The 22,233-nt window shown below is 44.0% G+C and overlaps 1 protein-coding gene across 1 annotated transcript in view; it reads left to right on the top strand.

The window, feature by feature from the left end:
* LOC131131892 (neuroligin-2-like) overlaps positions 1–22,233 on the top strand; it is an 86,497-nt gene that overhangs the window by 42,093 nt on the left and 22,171 nt on the right. The window contains exons 3-4 of the mRNA XM_058076905.1: positions 2,971–3,024; positions 13,180–13,329. Coding sequence (XP_057932888.1) covers positions 2,971–3,024; positions 13,180–13,329 — 204 coding nt within the window. The remainder of the gene's footprint in view (positions 1–2,970; positions 3,025–13,179; positions 13,330–22,233) is intronic.

Here is a 22,233-nt window from a genome sequence, read left to right on the forward strand (position 1 = left end):
GGAGGCGGGAGCAGCGCAGCAACAGATGTTACGGCGCGTGTAAACATGCTTTGTGCAGCATGTGTGGATTTAATGAGTGTGGGCTCGGGGACTGGAGTGTTTTAATGGCTTCCTTGAAGACTTGACTGCTGCAGATAGCGACTTGGGAACAACAGCAGACAGCAGGGAGCGGGAATAGGCAAATTAATGGCATCCTTATCAGGGAAACTTCCTGGGGTTGACAGGCTAAGGTGTTGCTGATAAAGGTGTGTTATTGGCTGGCCCTATGGAGCGTTTAACGGCCTTTACCATTAAAGCTTAATGCGGGGCTCCTCTTTGACCTTGGTGGCGGCCGTCCTGTCACGGGCCGTGTAAATATCTCAAGGCACCTGAAACTAAATGGCATGCGGCGCACGGTCACATGACATGAGCGTAAGCGTATGTCGGCGTTGTCGGTGTCTCACGCGTCCTGCAGACTTTCATAGCGTCCTCAGGTGAACCTCAGCGTCTCGGTTTCAGGCCGTGGAATTTTCCCTTATGCAGGGATCACACGGCACCGAGCGGGGGGGTGGCGGTGGATGGGGGTGGGGGGACTTTACAATCTGCAGCAAGCCAAATATAATGCTTAGGATGGCATACCATTTTAATGAGGGAAGGAAGAAAGACACTCCAAGCGCCACAATCCTCCTCACTTTTTCAGATAAAAACAGCAGACATTTTACTTCGTGTCCTTCATCGGATATGGGACCATTAACTCATTCACTACCTAAGACGGCTTTGTACCTTTTTATAAAACCCAAACCACCAATCCCAACAATGTATTTACACGTATAAAATAGGCGATGACTCAACTCTCCACTAACGCGTTTGACTCCAGAGCACTTTTACGCTATAAAAACGTCCACAAGGTGGCAGAAGGGTGTTTGATAAGCGCTCGGCAGGGCTCAAGTGAGCGGAAAGAGGAAGTGACAGCGCATGGAGGAGTGTAGCGTGCAGAAGGTTAAATTGTTGTTGTGATGTCAAACAATCCTAGTTTGAGTTGCAGGGCTCGACAATAACGATGTACTGATGGCCCGGGGCAAGTTAAAAAAAATTGGGGCAAGTAAATCCAATCAGCAATATTCCCGTCGGGCAAGTACACTTTGGCATGCCATACTGCCAAGAGTTTTTTTAAAAGCGGTTCTTGTTGGGTGTTGGTAAAACACGGACTGCGTAATTCCGGTGGTAATTTGCAAACCAATCCTTGCAAATCTTGAAATGGACCAATCAGAATCGTTTATTTAGACCGGGGTCCATAGTCCACAGTCCGCGTTTTACCCACACCCGTTCTTGTTCGCGATCAACCAATCAGCGATGGTTTGACTAGGAAAACATCTATCATGGCGTCCCTGCCAACATGGTCTAATTCTTCAACAACTTGTGAAGGAAAACAGCAAAAAGTGATGAACCAGTGCCTCCTAAACAAGTATTTTATTAGCGGCAGCAAATCAAATGATGGCACAGGTGAGTGAATCACATTGCTGTGACAATTTGAAGTGGTCACAATGAAACACCACCCATTAGATCCAATACCAAGTGCTGATTTTGCACAAGCTACAAAATCTAGCGCTTCCATTTCTCTGTGTATTTTTCTCACTTTTGCTTCACAAATTATTATTGTTGAGCATTATTGAGCATTTTTTCTGGATTCAAAACACTTTACTACTACACAAATGTGTCTGTTCAATAATGTTTCATTGTGGTGCACAACGTATAAATATCACTGCTTACTACGACTACGATGTGTAAGGTAGTATGGCATGCCATGTTAACATACGTTTCAGACATTCCTCCAAATACAATGCATCAGTACTATTATCTGATGAATTATCAGCATATTCGGGCATGTTCGGGCAAGTAGTTCTCACCTTAAGGATTCCCCATGGGCAAGTCATTTTTGTTTTTAATGTAGAGCCCTAAGTTGTTTACGTTGGTACAGTTGGAACGGATGAAAAAGCGTCTGCGTCAAGTCATTTCTTTTCCAAATGGTCCAACCTGATCTTATTTGGTAATGGTAATGGTAATGGTTTTATTTCATTTGAACATGCATCAGATTACAATTGAGTGCATCCCATAATCAGTTCACAGTTCCACATGTCCAAAAGGAGTAGGAAGAAGCAAAGCTTATTAAATCCTACCCCTCCATCTGGTACTTTTACAATCAGTAACTGTTACATTTGTTCACTTCCTGCTTTCCATCATGCAGTTTGTTTTTTGGTTTTTAATAATGTACCTCGTACCGAAGTAGGAGGTGATATGAGCATCCAATGCCATAATGGGTACCATAGTAAGTGTCAATATAGTGATATATATAGCACATCATGACTGGTTCAAGACTCTTCATCCTTGTATTTAGCAAACATCAACTGCTTGTATTGTTTCTTGAATTGGCTCATCGTTGTGCATTGTTTGAGGTCCTTACTCAATCCATTCCATTATTTGCTTTTTATTTGACTTTTATTCACGCTGCGTCTCTGCTGGCACGTCCTGTGTTTGCCCTTGCGTTGTGAAAAGGATTTTAGGTCAGATAAAAAGACGTAGGAGCGTCTATATTCCGCCGCGCCGCTCGCGTTTTTGCGGGCTTGTCACAGTCACGGACGGAAATGGCGGTCGGCCTAAAAAAAAAAAAAAAGAGTGATGACTTGATTCTTCTCATTTTTCTTGACAAAGCAGCACAGTGTCAGGAGCGATTAGGAGGAGGATGGAGGAGCCGCAGCCCTCGGGGTCATTCACCAGGCAGTCCGTGACAAGATACTAAGCAGTTGAAACAGTTGACTTTGGGGTGATCCTTTGAGAAAGAAAGGAGTGTGTAATCCTTCTAACAAGTGTATCCTCACTGACAAACACTACGTCACAGGTCTTTTATTCTTTCTCCTTGTCTTGCCTTGGCTTTCTTCTGCTGCTGCCAGCTTCTGGTTTTCATTTTCTCGTCTTTCTGCTTCTCGTTCTTAGGTCCACTCACTAAAAAACAGGACGAATCGACAATGAACAGACCCAGGGATGAAGGTAGGCTACTTGGCTGCACTGCATGAATACTATAAACTTTACATCCAGATGGAGTACATCTATATTTACATTGATGCGCTTGTACTACCAAAATACTAACATTACAGTCAATGCTAAAATTACTGCTCTTTTGTTTTTTGTTTGACCTGTGCGGTCCCAGACAAAGAAAACATTGTGTGAAGCCTTGACGCTGTTCCCTTTCACCCTCGCTGCACGCTCATGCACGCTCGTGCACGTTTGCACGCTCTCATTTTATTCGGAGGAAAAACAATGTCGTTTTAGTTGCAAATTTTCAAGGAAAAATATGTTGGTGAAAAAGTCAAAACAATTTACAAGAAAAAGTTAGAAATGCTTTGAATATTAGTTCAAATATTAAAAAAAATGTTTCATATGAGAAAATCAACCAAGAATGGAAAAAAAACATTTTATGAGTCATTTTATGAGTCAAATTATGAAGAAAAAGAACTATTCTATCAATAAAGAAGTTTCTGTTGAACAAAAAAATGTCATTTTGGTAGCATAGCGTTGAAATAATATGACATGAAATATTATCTAATTAATATAATATATCATAATATATTAATATTGTATAAATATAATATGTATAATTTAGGACAAGTAAAACAAACAGAAGTTGTCATTTTTGGAAAATTAGGTTGGGTAAATGTAGAATTATATAATTAATATAATAATTTTACTTATAATTATAATAACAAAGTTGAAATAAAATAATAAGAATTTCACAAGAATAAAAGTCAAAATATCAAGAGAAAAATCTTTTCTAATGGGGAAAAAAAAGTCTTAAACTGAGGAAATTATTATTTTTAGTCGCATAGAACTTGAATATTAAATAAATAAAACATATTTTTTGTTGTCTTTTGTGAGAAACATTCAGAATGAATGAATGAATGAATGATCTATGTGAGGTGGACCAGTGAGAACACATAATACATGCTTTCACTTGTACAAAAAAAAAAAAAAATCTTCCCAATGATGCCAGAAAAATGGGAATAAAGTTTTTATTTTGATTTAAAAAAAATACGTACAAGAAGAAGTTGAAATAATTGGAAAATTTTAAAAAGCATCAGAAAAAGTAATTATTTCATGAGAAAATTGGGAAGAATAAATTTGTAAAATGGTATCTTATGAGGAAAAATCGTGTGACTTTATTAGCATGTTAGCCATAATATTATGAGAAAACCAACAAAACCAAATCAGGTAAAAAGTTGTAATATTGTATAATTTCATATTGTATATATATAGGGTATTGTATAATATTGTGTAAGTAAGTCATCAAGTCATGAAGATGACATTTAGACAGCTTTGGAGTGATGGACATGTGGGGGGGGGGGGGGGGGGCTAAAGCTTGACATTTACGTCAACACATGGATGAATGGGTCGCGGGTCGGGGGGGCCTACAGTTCCTCTCTTAATTACTGTGGCTTTGGCGTGGACGCCGTGCGCGTCCGGGAATGGCCCATTTGAAAGTCCGGGAGAAAGAGAAGGGATGGCTTTGGCGCCCGCAGCACATTCTAAACGTGGACTCCAACAAGAGTTATTTTAAAAGTTGTAATAGTATGAGAAACAAAAGTTAGTGGAATACAGCCAAAATATTATGGGAATAAAGTCTAATTTCTAACCAAAAACTTGAAGTAGTTGCAGCAGAAATGCCAAAAAGCAGCTGTAATTTTAGGAGCATAAAGTCACAATATGAAGCGAATAAAGTTGTACTAAAAAGAAAAAAGCAACATTCCTCGACTAAAGTAGCATAGTGTTGAAATATTAAATAATTAAGTTATATCAGTTATTTTTGGATAATATGATTACAAACATCATTTATTTGAAATTGCTGATGAAATAATGGCAACAATAATACTTATTTCACCCGCCTTTGGATGGTAGATGCCAGCCGCTGCAGGAACAGAACAGCCAATCAGGAAGGGATTCAGACGGCAGCTGACTGATGTCATGTGACAGCTACAGCTGGCTCATAGTACGCGAGATTCATGGAGATGTCTGGCTGGCACCACCATCCACACGTTACTGCGGGTGTGTGTGTGTGTGTGGTGTGTGTGTCCATGTACTGTTATTTTAAGGTGTATGTTGTTGTAATTGCACACACAAGACAAACACTCTGTTTAAAATTACATCCTTGAATCCAAAAGTGGGGAAAAAGGGAGTCCAGGTGATGAGATACGGCGTGCTTTCTTATTTAAACCTACTTAGAGTTTTTTTCCTCATCTAGCCTTCATTAAAGTATTATAGTTATGCATGAGCTTTTTATCTTCCATTCCCAAATGAATGGATTTTTACTGCCATTTAGTTTCAGGCAGATATTTCATTTTTTTTTTATCGATTCTGTTTTTTTCCCCCCGTTGGAATATTATTGCTGCTGCGAAATGATAAAAACAAACAATGACAAGACAAACACATGATTTAATTACCATATAATGAAATAAGCGCTGTAATTTGTGGTTGTTTAAAGTGAAATCAACAATATCATAATTAGCAGGAAACAAATAAGCCATGAGCTAAAGTCGTGTCGTCACAACCTTTTATCAACATTAGCCGTCGCTGTCCCGTATATTGATGAAGCTTTGGCATGAAATAATTGTTCAGCCATGTTCAATTGTCTCGTATAATAAGATGGAGAAGTTCCAGTAAAAATTGTGTGCCAATGCTGAAGCTTAACGGAAATATCCGTAAGTATAAGTCTATTGACTGGCCGAGGATTGAACCAGCAACCATCATGTTAGGAGACGACCACTTATACCACTTATGACCTGGACATAATAAGCAGTGTCACGTGTAATGTTAAATGTAAAATTCATTCATTCATTTTCTACTGCTTATCCTCACTAGGGTGGCGGGGGTGCTGGAGCCTATCCCAGCTGTGTTCGGGCGAGAGGCGGGGTACACCCTGGACTGGTGGCCAGCCAATCACAGGGCACATATAGACAAACAACCATTCACACTCATATTCATACCTATGGACAATTTGGAGCGGCCAATTAACCTAGCATGTTTTTGGAATGTGGGAGGAAACCGGAGTACCCGGAGAAAAACCCACGCATGCACGCGGATAACATGCAAACTCCACACAGAGATGGCCGAGGGTGGAATTGAACCCTGGTCTACTAGCAGTGAGGTCTGCACGGTAACCGCACGATCACCGTGCAGCAAATGTAAATTAGTAAATGTAATTTTAATACATACCAGTAGGGGGAGGCATTGAAATTGTCCATTCATTTTCAATGGGAAAAACAGAAAATAATGAATTATTGGAAAATATGGGAATGTTTATAAAAGTCCCAGCAGATAGACGATATGTCCTGAATGAGCTGACTAAAAATGGTGCAACTTGAAATGTGTGAAAGTACAAATGCAGACTGACAGTTGCATAAGATAGTCGAATGATTGCAGTCGAAGATCGAACCAGCAACCATCAGGTTGGAAGATGACCTCAGTGCGACCTGAGCCATGCCCCCATTCACCGAATAAGCATCATGTTCCATGTCACGTTAAATGTAAAAGGAATTTCTACCAATAGGGGGCAACTTTAAATTTCTCCATTTTCAATGGGACAGCTGTCACAGAAAATATAGAAATATTTTTTTACAAAATGTCCAGAATGAGCTGAGTATCAACCACAGAATCTGAAATGTTGGAAAGTAAAAAAACGTAAATGTTGAAATGTAAGTTAGCTGAGTAATTCTAAGGACCGAACCAGCAACCATGGAGTTGGGGAAAGACCAACACAGAGTGACATGGCTCACCCTGCAGAATAAACAGAATGTTCCACTGATTGGCTGTTCATTGTCAGTGGGAAAACTGACACAGAAAATGTAAAATGACAATAAATGTGGGAATGCCTTGAAAAGCCCGGATAGATAACCGGCGTGTCCTAAATGACCTGAACATTTTGACATTGGAGCTGGCAGACAAAACACGAGGCGGAATAAGAAGAAGCGGAGGAGATAGATCATCGTTCTCCAACATGAGAGCTACTTTTGCAAAATGAAAATAGCTGAGAGCTTCTCATTTTTTGAACATTTATTTTCATAGCTTATTTCAGCCCAAACACATCGGATGTTCTTGTTTTACCAGCGGCATCCACAGCTCACCGTTTGCCTTTCGGAATGAATTTCTTTGTTCTCACATTATTAACCGACAACCTGAGGAAAAGCAGGCTTGTCCCTCATGTGGTCGTGGGGGGGGGGGGGGGGGGGGGGGGGGGGCGACCTGGTGCTTACAGGCAGTGCCTTGGTGACCCCTGAAGAAACTGTGAGTGAATTCTGAAATGTAGGATTAATGTTGAAATACAGGAAACCTAGTGGTGATCGAACCAGCAGCCATCAGGTTGGTAGACAGCCACTCTGCCACCTGAGCCATCCCACCGTGGACAGACTAAGCATAATGTTATATGTCTTGTTCAATGCAAAATTAATTTGCACCAATAGGGGGAGACATTGAAATTGGTCATTCATTTCCAATGGGATAAACATGACGGAAAATATTGAATTATGGAAAATGAGGGGGCTTGTAGGACTCCTGAAGCAGGTACCGTCAGGCCAAGTGGCACGCGGCTTCCGTGGTTGTTGAGGCAAAAACTCGGATGGGGGAGGAATTCAGTGAGGCCATGGAGCATGACTTTCTGTTGTAGGTTCTGGCAAACCGTCCAGCACCTCAGAAAAGGGAAGTAGTGCCCAGTCCACGGTGTTTGCAGCGGGGACGGGGGCCTGCTGACCTCGACTGGGGATGTAGTCGGACGGTGGAAGGAATACTTTGAGGCCCTTCTCAATCTCACTGACATACCTTCCATAGAGGAAGCAGATCTGAGGACACATACACGGACAGTTCCATCACCGTGGCTGAGGTATCTGGGGTGGTCAAAATGCCCCTCAGTGGAAAAGCTTCGGGGGTGGACGAGTTCCGCCCAGAATTCTTCAAGGCTCTGAATGTTGACGAACTGTCTTGGCTGACGTCTCTTCAACATTGTGTGGAAGTCGGGAACAGTACCTTTGGATTGGCAGACCGGGGCGGTGGGCCCCCTTATTAAGAAGGGTGACCAGAGGGTGTGTTTCAACTACAAGGGGGTTCACACTTCTCAGCCTCCCTGAGGAAGTCTATTCCAGGGTGCTGGAGAGGGTACGCCTGTTGGCCCAACCCCTGCTTCAAGAGGTTCAATGCGGTTTTTGTCCTAGTCACGGAACACTGGACCAGTTCTACACCCTTGGCAGGGTGCTGGAGGGCGCATGGGAGTTTGCCCAACCTGGCAACAGGTGGTGCCCTTTGGAAGTGCCCAGGAGTACGGGATTGGTGGCGCGCTACTACGTGCCATCCGGTCCTTATACAAACGGGGCAGGAGTCTGTTTCCCACTGCCAGTAGTAAGTCGAGCCTGTTTCCGGTGAACGTTGGCCTCCGCCCAAGGCTGCCCTTTGTCACCGATTCTGTTCACAATTTTCATGGACAGAATTTCTAGATGCAGCCAAGGCATCGAGGGATTCTGTTTCGGGGGCCTTAGGATCTCATCTCTACTATTTGCAGATGATGTGGTCCTGATTGCCTCTTCGGGCTGCGACCTTCAGCGTTTACTGGGACAGTTTGCATTCTCGGATGAGACTAAGCACCCCCAAATTAGAGGCCATGGTTCTCAGTCAGAAAAGGGTGGAGTGCTTCCTCAGGGCCGGAATGAGGTCCTGCCCAAGGTGGAGGAGTTTAAGTATCTCGAGGTCTTGTTCACGAGTGAGGGATGGTGGAAGCTTGAGGCCGACAGACAATGCATCAAGGCAGCCTCTGCGGTAATGCCGTCGCTGTACCGGACCGTTATGGTGAAAAGAGGGCTGAGCCGGAAGGTGGATCTATGTTCTATGTGGATCTATGTTCCCATCCTCACCTAAGGTCATGACCTTTGGGTCATGTCTCAAAGAATGACATCACGGATACAATCGGCTGAAATTAGTGTCCTCCGTAGGGTAGCTGGACTCACCCTGATAGATAGGGTGAGGAGCTCAGTCATCCGGGGCTCAGACTAGAGCCGCTTCTCTGGCTCGGGCATCTAGTCCGGATGCCTCCCGGACGCCTCCCAGGTAAGGTGTTCCGGGCATGCCCAGCCGGGAAAAGGCCCCGCTGGAGGGATTATGTCTCACAGCTGGCCGGGGACCGGGAAGTCTGGGCTTCCCTACTGAGAGTGCTGCTCCCGCGACCTGGATAAGCGGAATGAGGGAAATGAGGGAATTTTATTTTACAGTCCTGATAGATTTGGCGGAATTTGAAATATCAGGAAGTAAAAATGCAGACTGAGCCATGTCACCCTCCTGAATAAGAAGAATTTCACGGGAATGGTCAAAAAAATTCCAGCAGTCGGGGTCGCCCATTCATTTTTGGGAAAACAGAAAATACGAAATGACAGTACATGTGAATGAGCTGAACATCGTGACGATGGATCATCCTTTCATAACTGGGGGAGGAGTTAGTCGACAAAAAAAATGACCAACCATCCAACGACCGTGTTACGACCTGTGTCGTCCCACCTTGCACAAACTAAGCAGAATGTTACAGGTAATGTTAAATGTCAAATGAATTTCCAGCAAATGGGGCAACATTGACATTGCCCATTCATTTTTTTTAAATCACGGAAAATATTGAATGATGTAGAATGTGTTCATTTCTTTTAGAAAAGTCCTGATAGAGAAGCTGCTTCTCAGCAGTGACGCCACTCACAGTTTGGGCCTTGACATGGCAGCTACATGTCAAGTGATTAGTTTGTCTTTGTGTGTGCTGACGCCTTCACACGGGCTCTTCTTTACTGTCCTGGTATTGCTTAAGCATAATTGAATTAGTTTACATATCCTCTGGGAAATTAGCAGAGGTTTAGAACACACGCCAGAGAAGAGCAGCGTGTTGGAGTATGGGACAGAAAATAGTTTATTCTTTGTAGCCGTCTGCTGGAGTCACTGGTGTGATCCATAATGTGTCGTGTGTGTGTGTGTGTGTGTGTGTACGTGCGCCTGTGAGTGTCGCACCCAAGACTTGTGCAACCTGAGATTCAGGTGGTGATGCAGGCGGGTGTGCAAAGACGTGAGTTGAATTTGTTACCACGGCAACAGGCATTCAGTGAGTCGGTGCAATGGAATGGCTGGTGCAGTTCTATTAGCGAGAAGCAGTTTCCATAGCGACTCAGCATCGCAGCTGCCGATGCAAGCATTGTGCGTGTGTGTGTGTGTGTGTATGACTGCGGTGTGAATGTGAGTGTTCATTAGCGTATCCCGCTGTGTGTGACTGGCTTTTTAGCATCTCATGTTTTTTCATCCTTGCTATCATGTTGTTGTTTTTCTGGTGTGAACCTTCCATCCACGTCGTTAGCATCCCCGACACACACACACACACACACACACGCACGCACGTTTCTGTTCTCTCACGCTGTCCTATTTTCATCGTCTTCCCCTCTGTCTTATACCTCTTTATCGCTCTTCCTCTGCTGCTATCTCTGTTTCGCCCCATCACCGAGTGCTTTGGCTCATGGGGGTAAACAGATGCTGTGGCTGTTATTTATGTTTCCACTTGGTCTGCCTTTCATACAAATTATCCACATGGCCTGCATCGTGCAGACGCTCGGCTTAACTGGGCTGCACCGGCTCGGCTCTCGTTGCTCGGATGCTGAGACCATACCACCGACGCAGCGAGAGGGGTTTTATTTGGAAGGGGGAGGGGGGCATCCGAGTGGTTGCACCATTTGTTACACACTTGAGGAGGTTTGGTGGTTTTGAAAGGTGTCCCCTCACAGGCCAGAGGCATCAGACAATATGACTTCGGTATTCGGGAGGACATTTGTGTTTCATTGATATGCCAGAATTATTCATGAAGTTTATTCAAGGAAAAGTGGCCATCATCAACAATCCTTTTGTGAGACACATGTCTGGGTCTTGCCTGTGTGTGTTTTAAAGGTACAAAAACAGCTAAAAAAAGAGGCAGCTAAGATGCACGTAATACCTGTGTATTAACCAAGCTATACAGCGACATTATTATTGTTATTGTTATTAACATTGTTACACTCAAGAAGGATATTACTGGCATAGTGACACCTCGACACACCACACCGGCTAGAGACTAGCTTCACCACACACTCGCTCACAATGCCTCAGGCTGCTAGCGAAAGGTAACACTATGTATTGTCTTTTTGTTTTGGACGCTAAGCGTAGAGTTGCTTTCTATGTTGCTACTGTATATGTAGTCGTTGCACCCAGGAGGGGTGTTTTGCTAATGCTTAAAAATGACCAAAACATGGCTAAATACCATAAGTATTACATGTTATCATGAATGTGCCTGTTACTACAGTATATGCTCACAGCACAAACAGCGTTTTAATCTCGGCCTATTTGGCGTAATAGGTGTGTGCATTCATTTGCTACGGTTGAATACCTCTTTACACTGGGTGGCACTCGTGCCAGGTGTTGAGGACCCAGAACAGGGCGCCCACAGAGGAGGAAAAACAAAGTACAAGACGCAGGTGACAGAAGGTCACCGGGAAGCTAAAAGTACAACCAAAAAGAGTTGGAAGTATCAAATAAGGATATCCAAAGAGGCTCAACTTACAGACACTAGGCAGTGGAAAGGCAAGTTACAAGGCAGAGGGGCAAAAGGTCAGGAGCAAAAACTGAAGCGTGCAATATGCAGGCAGGACGAGGCAAAACAAGGCATGACGGGACGACCATCTGACAGGGGAACAATGGAAGTGGAGCGATATATGAAGGCCTGATGATGGCCAGCAGGTGTGCAGACCAGGTGAACAGGCAGGGTCTGCTGCAGCACAGAAAAGAGACAACAGGGGGCAGCAGACCAAAACAAGTGCAGATCATGACATATACGGCCTATTTTGGCTCAAATCATATTTATATTGAGGTAAATATTGCATGTGTTTTTGCCCGAGTTAAGTATTATATAAGACTGTATATAAGGCATGAAGTAGACACATTCAAAGACGTTGATGATATGTAGTATTCTACACTGGTCACCAGGTGTCAGTAGTGTTATTATTACACACAAGCACCAGACTTGATTGCCTGGATACACAACCAGATTTTTTTCCTGGTTTGAATTATCTCACAAAATTGCATTTAAATCTGAAATTCAACTCTGAAACCCCGACGATACTTCCTGTCTGCCTGCCTTTCGAGTTGACAGTAACGCACACATAAGAGCACGAGTCTAGAGTGTCTTATGTCTACTGTAGTAGATAGTAGGAGTGTAAAGGTGACTATAGGGGTGTTATTTCATGTCTAGAGGTCTCTAATAATGTTTGAAACCATATTTGGAAGGTTGTAAACAAGTTAACTGTGAAAGTATTACATTTATAACTAAAGAATCCTACTTCACAAAAATTCACTTATGACAGTCGGGTCTGGAGCCAATTAACCACGACAAAGACGGGATTATTGTATATGCATTTTGCATTGTTTCCTGCATGTAAAACTCCAGTTGTTCTCTATATAAAGCGTATTGTGAACGAATGAAGTGAGTTTCCATTGTTTCCTATGCTTGTGAGTATTGTCAACAATCCAGGTCTTTGTATTCTCAGGGCTTCGAGTCCATGGCAGCTGGACTGTTCAGGTTGTCGTAGAAGATGATCTCTAGTCTGGCTAGTCTAGTTTGTCTACAGTCGGCCGATACCAGCATGAATTTTACCCGGTATCAGATCGTAATTGAAATCAGTGGTATCGCACATGACTTATCACAACGTCTTTGAATGCGTCTTCGGAATGCCGTGTGTGTGTGTGCACATGCGTTAAATTCCCCTCCAATGCGTAACCTTCTGCACGCGACACTCCTCCACGCTTTCTCACTTCCTACTACTTCCTGTCATGCGTGACTCCTCCGTCCACATGACATCTGCGTAGCTCTTTCACCCGTTTCTGAAAGCTAGAAATTAGAAAAGGACTCACTTTTAATAACTTGAGAGATTCCAAGTGTCTGAGTACATCGTCATCTGTTTCTAATTTCTATGCCTACATTCCTTTACTCACACTTTTTTCACTGCCTCACTGTCGATGTAAACGTGTGGGATGAAACTGCTAGAAGGTTCCACTTGTGATGTTATTCTGGATGTCAATTTAACCTAAAAATCGTCAATCTGATCAATGTGTGTGCTTCCACAGATATCCGCGACCGCCGTAAGAAGCCGGTGATGTTGTTCATCCACGGCGGCTCCTACATGGAGGGCTCGGGGAACATGTTTGATGGTAGCGTCCTTGCCGCGTATGGGAATGTCATCGTGGTCACCATGAACTATCGACTGGGCGTGCTCGGTGAGTATGGTGTTACTTCCTCATTCTTGCACCAGGGGCATTTGATGACACTCCGACCAGCACAACAATATTTTTATTGTGCGTGTACGTGTTGTCAAATGAACAGAAAAACAAAGAAAAAGTGGATAAGTTCATAAAATGTACACAAAGGATGGACACCTTCAAACTAGCACTAGCCAAGCGAGGTTCATCATGACGACGATTGGGAAGTCCAAATATGCTGCATCTAAAGGAAAACTCATCCGGGAGGGGCTCAGAGTAGAGCCGCTGCTCCTTCACATGGAGAGGAGCCAGTTGAGACGCCCCCCTGGTGAGGTGTTCCGGGCATGCCCAGTTGGGAGAAGGCCCCGGGGCAGACCGAGGACATGCCGGAGGGATGATGTCTCACAGCTGGCCTGGGAACGCCTTGGTGTCCTCCCGGTGGAGCTGGAGGAGGTGGCCGGGGACCGGGAAGTCTGGGCTTCCCTACTGAGACTGCTGCCCCGGCACCCGGACCCGAATAAGCGGAGCACAATGGAATGGAATGGAATCCACAATCTTTCCATGAGACATGAACACACGTCTTTCTTTTTGTCTGTGCATTTCTGTTTCCTGAGCTTCTATGTGGAATGAGTGTGTCCCATCACGTGCATCACACACATGAGAAAAGGGAAAGACATGAGCTAAAAAGAGGCACCTCATTACGGCACGTAATGGGATACAACTATTCTGCTCAGAAAGGCCGTTATTAAAAGACCACCAAAAAGCTCCAACAACATTTTATGGTTTTCTATCTATCTTGTGAGCCTGTAGCAACATGTACATTAACATAACATGTAGTACTTGCAGTATTTTGGGAACATCCATCCTGGGTGCTTTGATTTCACATAGTAAGGAACGCTAGACCTAGCATCAAAACAAAATATGTAGCATTACCCTTTGCTAGAGGCCTGCAGCATCGCCAGCTAGTCACTAGCCGGCTAATAGCTTGTGAGCTAGTAGCTAGCCGGCTAGTAGCTTGTGTTGCTCCTCCACCACCTGGAGGGGTTGTATGCCTTGAAAATCCTGTGGTACAGAATAAGGAAGACAATCCATGATGACTTGACGTATATTCACCCTCAGGATTTATTAGAATCTAAAAATAACAACTCTTCAGATATCATAAGATGATTACATCAACAATTACCAATTTGTGTCCAGACACATTTCACATTTTTCAATTAGCCTTCTTCATGCTATTAACGCTGGCTAGCATTAGCCATTTCGCTTATGTTCAAATGCTCTACAACACATTTTGCAAGTCAGCTGTTTACTCTAGCAACTTTCTAAACTCTTTACAGCCGTTAGTATAAATTATCTCTACTTTGTACTAACCTGTGGTACAGATTAAGGAAGACAATCCACGATGACTTGACGGATTTATTCTTCTTCTGTCGTTTTGTCACCTACTCTATACCACCATCGTTGCAAGCACCACCTAGTGGACCTTGCGGTATTACACCCAAACGCGAACAATGGAGATTTGGTTATTTTAGAAACAAACATATTAAATAAATAGTAGGGTGTCTTTTTTTCTTTTGCAACTGAATTTTATATGTATGACATGAACTATTACTACTCTTAAATGTTCTAAACCATATTTATGCATTTTAAACAGTTTTTTTAAACCATGTTACCTTATCTTTTATGTACCTTACACTTGCCAGCTAGCAGCTAGCTGGCTAGCGGGTGTGACGTTGTTCTTGGGCGTAACAAGATTAATAACAATGTCTCTGAATCTTGGTTAATATGTAGGTTAAAATGTGTAATTTGTTGCATTGTTGGTACTTTTTGGATTTTTTTTCAGAAGGCTGTTTCAGCAAAATCGGTGTGTCCCATTATATGCACTTAGCTGCCTTTTTGTTGCTGTTTTTATATCTTTAGAAGTGAAAAGAGAAAGACGTGTTCATGCCTTACATGATTGTGGATCTTCCAAAAAAAGTGCACATTTTATTCAACGTCGAGCTAACAGGAGGGTTTGCAGGGGGGAGGAGCGAGCCGTCTGTCAAAAATAGGCATTTTTATGGGCGCGGCTTTTCGGCCTTTGCTGAGTCAATTTGTGTTTGTATGATTGTGAACACGGACGATAGCTTCCGACTATTCCGACATCCTGCCAGTCAAATGTGTCTGTTGCAGTTCCAGTATTTCTGGATGAAGCGGCGTATTTGTCCATTCTGTCACAGTTTTGCAGCGGATGCCGGCGGGATAGAGTAGCGGACTCAGGTGTTTACACTCGCCGTCGTCTTTTGCACACATTCTCTGTTGCCTTCCCAGTTGGGTAATCAGATCTTGTTTGGTGCATCAGGCCTGTTTCAACACTTCTGAACACTGACAAACACGGGGATGAGAGTAGTTTAGGATGCTGTCCAAGAGTGGCATTGCATATTAACACAGGGTAACGTGATCCGGGCCAATGGGGAGAGGCACGGGGTGGGGGGGGGGCAAGGACAAAGTGCGTTTGAGAAGCGCAACCTGCAGCTGTGTCCTGCTCACTTTGTTGCATGATCCTTGAAACATGCCGTCACATGAAATAAGCAGCCAGTTGAGCATGTGATTCCACTTGTGTCTTTTGAAATGAAAGTTGTAGAAATGGGCAGCGGCGTCTTTCTTTGGGCTCGCTGCAGCCTGGGAAGCGGGCTTGCTGCGCTGATGTTTGATGTGCACTCATGCACGGCACGGTATGTTTACTGCTCGGCAACTATTAATATGCAGATAAAACACACACTTGAAGAGGTGGGGAAGGATTCTGCTCGGGTGAGTCTGAGGCGTGACGCAGTGCCCTTGATTCGTGGCGTTGTTGTTGTAACGTGGTTGGACTCTCATTCTCACAGATAGGCTGTAAATAGGTGAGTGTACTAAGGCCATGGTCCTTATGTGTATGTGCAGCGTCAGTGTAGCGGGCACGGGATGCCGTCTGTGTGTGTGGGGGCTATTTGTTTAGCGTGCCATGTATGAAATATATAAATGAATAATGCAGCGTCCATTTCAATTTTTCATGTCGCTCCACTCTGACAGTGCGAATTTGAGTCTGAGTGAGAAACACCAGCGTGTCGTATTTAAGTAATTTTCTGCTCTAATCTTTGGTATTAGCCTGTACTTACACGGTGGGAAGCGCACTCGTGCCAACTTCATTCCGTGCCATGCCTGTACCTTTAAGAGGCTGATAGGGAATCAGGAATGGGGGGCGGGGGGACAGAACAGGCAATGGAGGCGTATGAGCGAGGGAGAATCAGTGAGAGACAGTGAGGGAAACAGAAGGGGGGAGATGAGAACGGTCTAAAAATAAACCCTCAGAAGTGCCTTTTCAATCTGCAGCGATGCAAAGTATTCATTCAAACGAGGTCTGCACCAGTGTGTCCACCGCACCGCCACGCACGATGCAGCATGGATATGGCTTTTTTTTCTCAGGAAGAGATGTAGAACCCAGAATTTAGCTGTGAAATATTAATTACCCTGAATAAGAAATGTCTGCAGCACACAGCCTGGATCAGAGGTCTGGTGATGGTTGAGATCCTTCCTCACCTTCTCCTGCGTTCCTCCTGCTCCGGGCTCGTGGAGCCTTCTGATTTGGGCTGCAAAGCCATCTGTTCACACTAATTAACTAATTAACTAATTAATGAACTCTGGAGAAAAGACCAGCCAAAGTGGGCACTGGGAGTGAGCACATTTTTCACCTGGGGAAGAAGAGGTGCATGCTTCTTCTGGATGCTCCTTCAACGGCCTCGGCGTTCGGATTTCAATTTTTACCGGTCATATTTACAATTGTCCTGTTCGATTCTTTATTGGCACCCCCCTCCCAGGCCCTGTTAACTGCTTCCTCCTGGAAATTAAACAAATCACTCCCTGGAATATGTCACATTTAGTATGCGCTGCTATATTTGTCTGTTTAATTGCCTCACAAATGGCCATCTTAAAATTATACGATGCTGCCTGGCAAAAAATGCAGTGGAACTACAACATTGTAGTTTCTATATGGTTCCCATACAGTCCTACCATCTTTATGGCGGCTAATTGGTTCCAGACCCAACTGTAATTAGTGAATTTTATGGCATAGAAAACCTGTGTTCGACCTTTTAAATACATTTTTAAACATTATTAGAGCCCTCAGCACATGAAATAACACCCCTATAGTCACCTTTACATATTATACCCAATAGAATAGATATAATCAGAGACACAGTGGACATAAATAAGACAAATTACATGTTACTTGATTTTGTTCTGCTTTAAATGACTTTACACTCGTCTCACCGAGTATAGTAGACAAAATAAGCGTTAAGAAGCCATTCAAAGAAGCCATTATACGATGTAGGTCTGCCTTTCAAAAAATGCAGTGGACTACAACAGTGTTGTTTGTTTCATGGTTTCATCTCTAAAGTATTGTTTTTTTACAATGTACATAATATTAAAATGGTTTATGGAATGTAAGGGTCGGTCAGGGGGGGAAATTTATGGCAAATTTTGCTAGTAGTCAATTTCAATCTGCAATGTTCAATGTTGGACCCTTCTCGCTCTCACTTCCCCTTGTGAGCGCCTCAAGGGCCCCTCATGGGCCCCTTCACGGGCAGCTCTGACTTGGACAAGGAACATGTGCAAATCAAGGCTTGGTGAAGCTTACTACCAGTAGCGGGTTACCTGGGCCTTCAGGGGACGACTTAACCGTCCGTTTTCTATCAAAGATAGAAAAAGTCACATTGAATAGTTCCAGGGTACTCACCAAAGCTCAGCTGGAACAAACACGCCAAAATAATACATCCAACATGTCACATTTTAAATTCTGGATGTCTGGAGTCCACCCCAAATACCGGGATTTGGGAGTTGCCTTGTTGTGTAATTTAGCAGCCATTCTGGAGGAAGGAAAGATAGTCTCCATCTATTTTTTAACGTGACTCACCAATAACCTCTGATGGGAGCTGTGTGCAGGAGCTGCTAATGTAGCATCCACATTGGAATAATTGGACGGCTAATGTGTGGTGATGAATGTAAAATGACATAATCCCATGCCAAGAATTATGAGTCATTTATAAGCACATGCAGTTGAGTGGATACATAGAACGGCAAACATGATTAGTGAGTGTGTCGTGAATTCAAGCTGACATTTGACTGTAGCATTTTGCTTTTTTTTCATGATGTTATGTTGTTTTTGATGCTTTAAATACGGCTTTCCCAATGGACTGCTCAGTTTCATTGCACAGCTCATTAACACTGGAAAGTGGGAATTTAAATCACCTATAACAATATCATAATCACGGTGGGCTTGTACGGTAACTGGTGTGTAGGAAAGCTGCACACCCAAATATGCTGGGAAAGAGCTTGGATTGTTGATATTGCAGTCAGAGTGCATGCAGAGCGTCGCTACCTCCCCCGGTGTCTCTCATGCATCCCGTCTCTGGAGTCCCTCACACCGGGGTCACCTACCCCAGGGGTCCATCATACACTGGGCATGCATCCAATGGCCTCACAGTTAGCCATCACTCTCAGGCCACGTGTAGCGGAGGGGCACATTAGCAGCACTTTTCTACTTTGGAGCAGAACTTTTTCCCACATGTACAGTACTACGCTCCTGATCAAAATGTTGGAGATTCTAAGTAGAGCTTTATAATGCAAACCCAGAGTGAGACAAGAGTGAGAAATCCCTGTAAAATAGAAAAGGAGTGACTAATGAGTAGCTGAAATGACTTGGACACACTTGATGGTGTGGGAAGGTTCCTCCGGGTGGTCAAGATGGCTTCACGAGGGCGCCACTCTCCATCCCCAAATGTTCTCCATTGGATTTAGATAAAGGGAACACACAGGAGCTTGGGGAGCTTGTTCCTCTGTGAAGTGTATCGATGTCCTGTTGAAGAAGCCAGTCATTACCACACAGACGATGGCCTTCGGTCATGGCGGACGCCCCTGCAACTTCTCCACATAGCCAGCTGCCGTTTGATGCCCCTGCACAACCTGAAGCACCATTCTTCCATTGAGGGGTCATGATGATGGAAAACATCTCAGGTGGGATCTCCTTGCCAGTAATGCTGGAAGCCGTCAGGTCCGTCAAGAACTTTCTTCCGCCTTTCAATGTCCCATGTTTGGTGCTGTCCTGCAAATTCCAAACAAATTTGTGGCATCGAAGGAGACAAGGCCTTTGAAGACGTTCTTTCTTCTTAAAAGTCTTCCCTGGCGGACGATGTCTGACGGCTATCGGACTACACTCGGTACCAGGAACAACCCCGATTTGAATTGGACAGCCAATGTTGATCCTCCGGCTCGTTTTCTTGCGGTCTACCACTTAACTTTTTTGTTCGATGAGCCTCAGGATGCTTTTTCAGAAGTTTGAAATGACGTCCAAGCTCAGCAGCAATGGCGTGCTGCCAGAGGCCTTGCTTATGCAGCTCAACCATTCCGCCGCATTCAAAGAGAGAAAGCTTTTTTGCCTTTGCCATCAAGAGATCATGACAGTGGGAATACCTGACACTAATTTACAGTCAATCTACATTTTGGCTTTTTTTTTGCCAAGATTTGACTTTTAATGGCTGTGCTCCTGAACTTTGGATCAGCTGCTGAACAGCCTGTTTCACTTTGGTTACGCCAGCATATTTTGCAACTGGTCTTAAAATTTTGATCAGCAGTATACATGCAAAAGGATCATCTAGAATGGTGGGTTCTTTCATGCAGCACCGTTGAACTGATGCCAGTTTGGTGGCACGGTCCAACAAGCAGGCCTAGTAACAATGGTCCACATGTAATCAGTAGCCTACTGCAGTCTTTGGCCTCTTTTCATACCGCAGTGTTTCCCTACCTTATTTGTGGCCACCACAAATATATTGACTGGTGATATATGATTGGTGCATAAACACATTATAATGGGACTGTCTGGGAACGTCTGCATACAGTAGATGGCTAGGAGAGATTGGTCTTGCCAACTTTGCAACTTACTCGTCATTTGCAGCTAACAGCTTAGCAAAGTGGCATTGATGCGGCACAAAGGAACACAAGGTCACTAGCCGGCCACCTCGCTCATAGAGTTGTGAACCGTAAGCCCATGTGACTGGATATCCACTTTGGCAGGCGAGAGTTGCGACTGCATCGGTAGCAACTTCCTTTATCTCGGCATAAATCCTTCGATTATTCTAAGACCGGGAATTGCAAGACTAGCAACCGGATGACAGTGAGTCTCTTAAACAACGTGAGAACCCGGGCTTCCGGTGACAGGAAGGTCGCACATGCTCCGTAGCTTACCATGCCTGAAGACCAGAATGGATGGAAATACTGTAGCGGTGCGCTAGCTAGTCACTGGGAAACTCATCAATGAAGCAAACACAGTTAGTGGTTTGCTCCACAACACATTAGAAAAGAGGCACAAATCTTCATCACTGGTTTGAATATCTCGTTTTGTCTCAAACACAATGATAGTAGATCATAATAGATGAATTACCAATATCAAATACCTGTCAGTTGATTGGTTTATTGATGATGCTTGTCCCGTTTTTGCAAATACATGCACCGCTTATTCAAGCAGTGAATCTTAGACTTGGTGGCTGGTCTGTGTGAAAAGCACCAGGACAGAATGGGGTGGGGGGTGGCGAATCAGCTGGCTTCGGAGGCAGTGTCAGAGGCAGCTGTGTCCCTCGCCATATGGCCGTTTTTTAGAAATGAATGAATGAATAAAAGATGGCTGTTTGGTGGTAGACTGTAGTCTATTATTAGTCACAACATATGTCAATACAAGTGATATGTAGTATTCTGGTCACTAGGTGGCAGTAATGACACAAAACATTGAGATATTAGCTTACATGACATTACCTTAACACTGCATGCAGTCAGTTACGGCATGTCCCACATGATAGAGTGAAAAGAAGGTCTCCTTCCATTCCTTGTGGACGTTGATAGTTTTTAGAAGAAAGTCAGCCACCAGCCCGCTCGCTTGTTAGCTCACCAGCTAGCGGCCATCTCCAGTGTAAAGGTGACTATAGGGGTGTTATCCCATGCCGACAGAGCTCTAATAATGTCGAAAAATTTATTTAGAAAGTCATAAACAGCATTACAACATTACATAAATAATCAATTTATTAACATTGAATCTTTTATTGTGGACATGTTTTTATCGCAGTCGAGTCCGGAACCAATTAATCGCTATAAACGAGGGACGATTCCATTCCGCAATGCCAAGACCAGAGTGTTTCATTAACTCCCAAGACATATTTCTGTCTTTTGTGTTGAAAGCAATCATAACTATTTGACAAGTATTGTATACGTCGCACCAGTTGCCGGCACAGATGTCGCAGCGAAGCTAATTGATAGACTGATCGCTTTGTGAACACACAGACACGGTCATGTTCCACTTGGCTGCGTTCAGTGTGAATGACACAGGCGAAATAAAACTCCCCTCTCTGATGTGCTAATTTTGTCTAATCTGTGTGAAAGGCTTTTGACTACTGTGCTCGCTGTCTCGATGTTCTCCCACCTGTGTCCTGTTTCCTTGGTTGACTTGTTCCTGCTCCTCAAAACTGCACGGATCAGTCCAATTTCGTTTTCAGCCACCTTGTTTCACAGCTTGAGGTCTAAGCGGTAGTGAATGTATTTTGGAAGAATCACTCACCATGTCGCGCAGGCATCAATCAAGTTTTATTGAGTCTTTATATTGTGACGGTCTTTTGATTGGCTGTTATTTGTCCATCCATTTCTCCATCCATCTATCTTCTTCCGCTTATCTGAGGTTGCGTTGCAGGGGCAGACGCCTAAGTTACTTTGTCCAGCTCCTCCTGGACGATCCCAAAGAGTATCCAGGCCAGTTGAGAGACAGTTGAGAGTCTTCCTCCCCATCGGAAGTGCCCTTCCCCCAGAGAGGCGTCCGGGATGCTTCCTGGCCAGATGCCCGAGCCGCCTCATCTGGTCAATCCCAAC

This window comes from Doryrhamphus excisus, chromosome 7 (genome assembly GCF_030265055.1).
Source record: "Doryrhamphus excisus isolate RoL2022-K1 chromosome 7, RoL_Dexc_1.0, whole genome shotgun sequence".
Lineage (NCBI taxonomy): Eukaryota > Metazoa > Chordata > Actinopteri > Syngnathiformes > Syngnathidae > Doryrhamphus > Doryrhamphus excisus.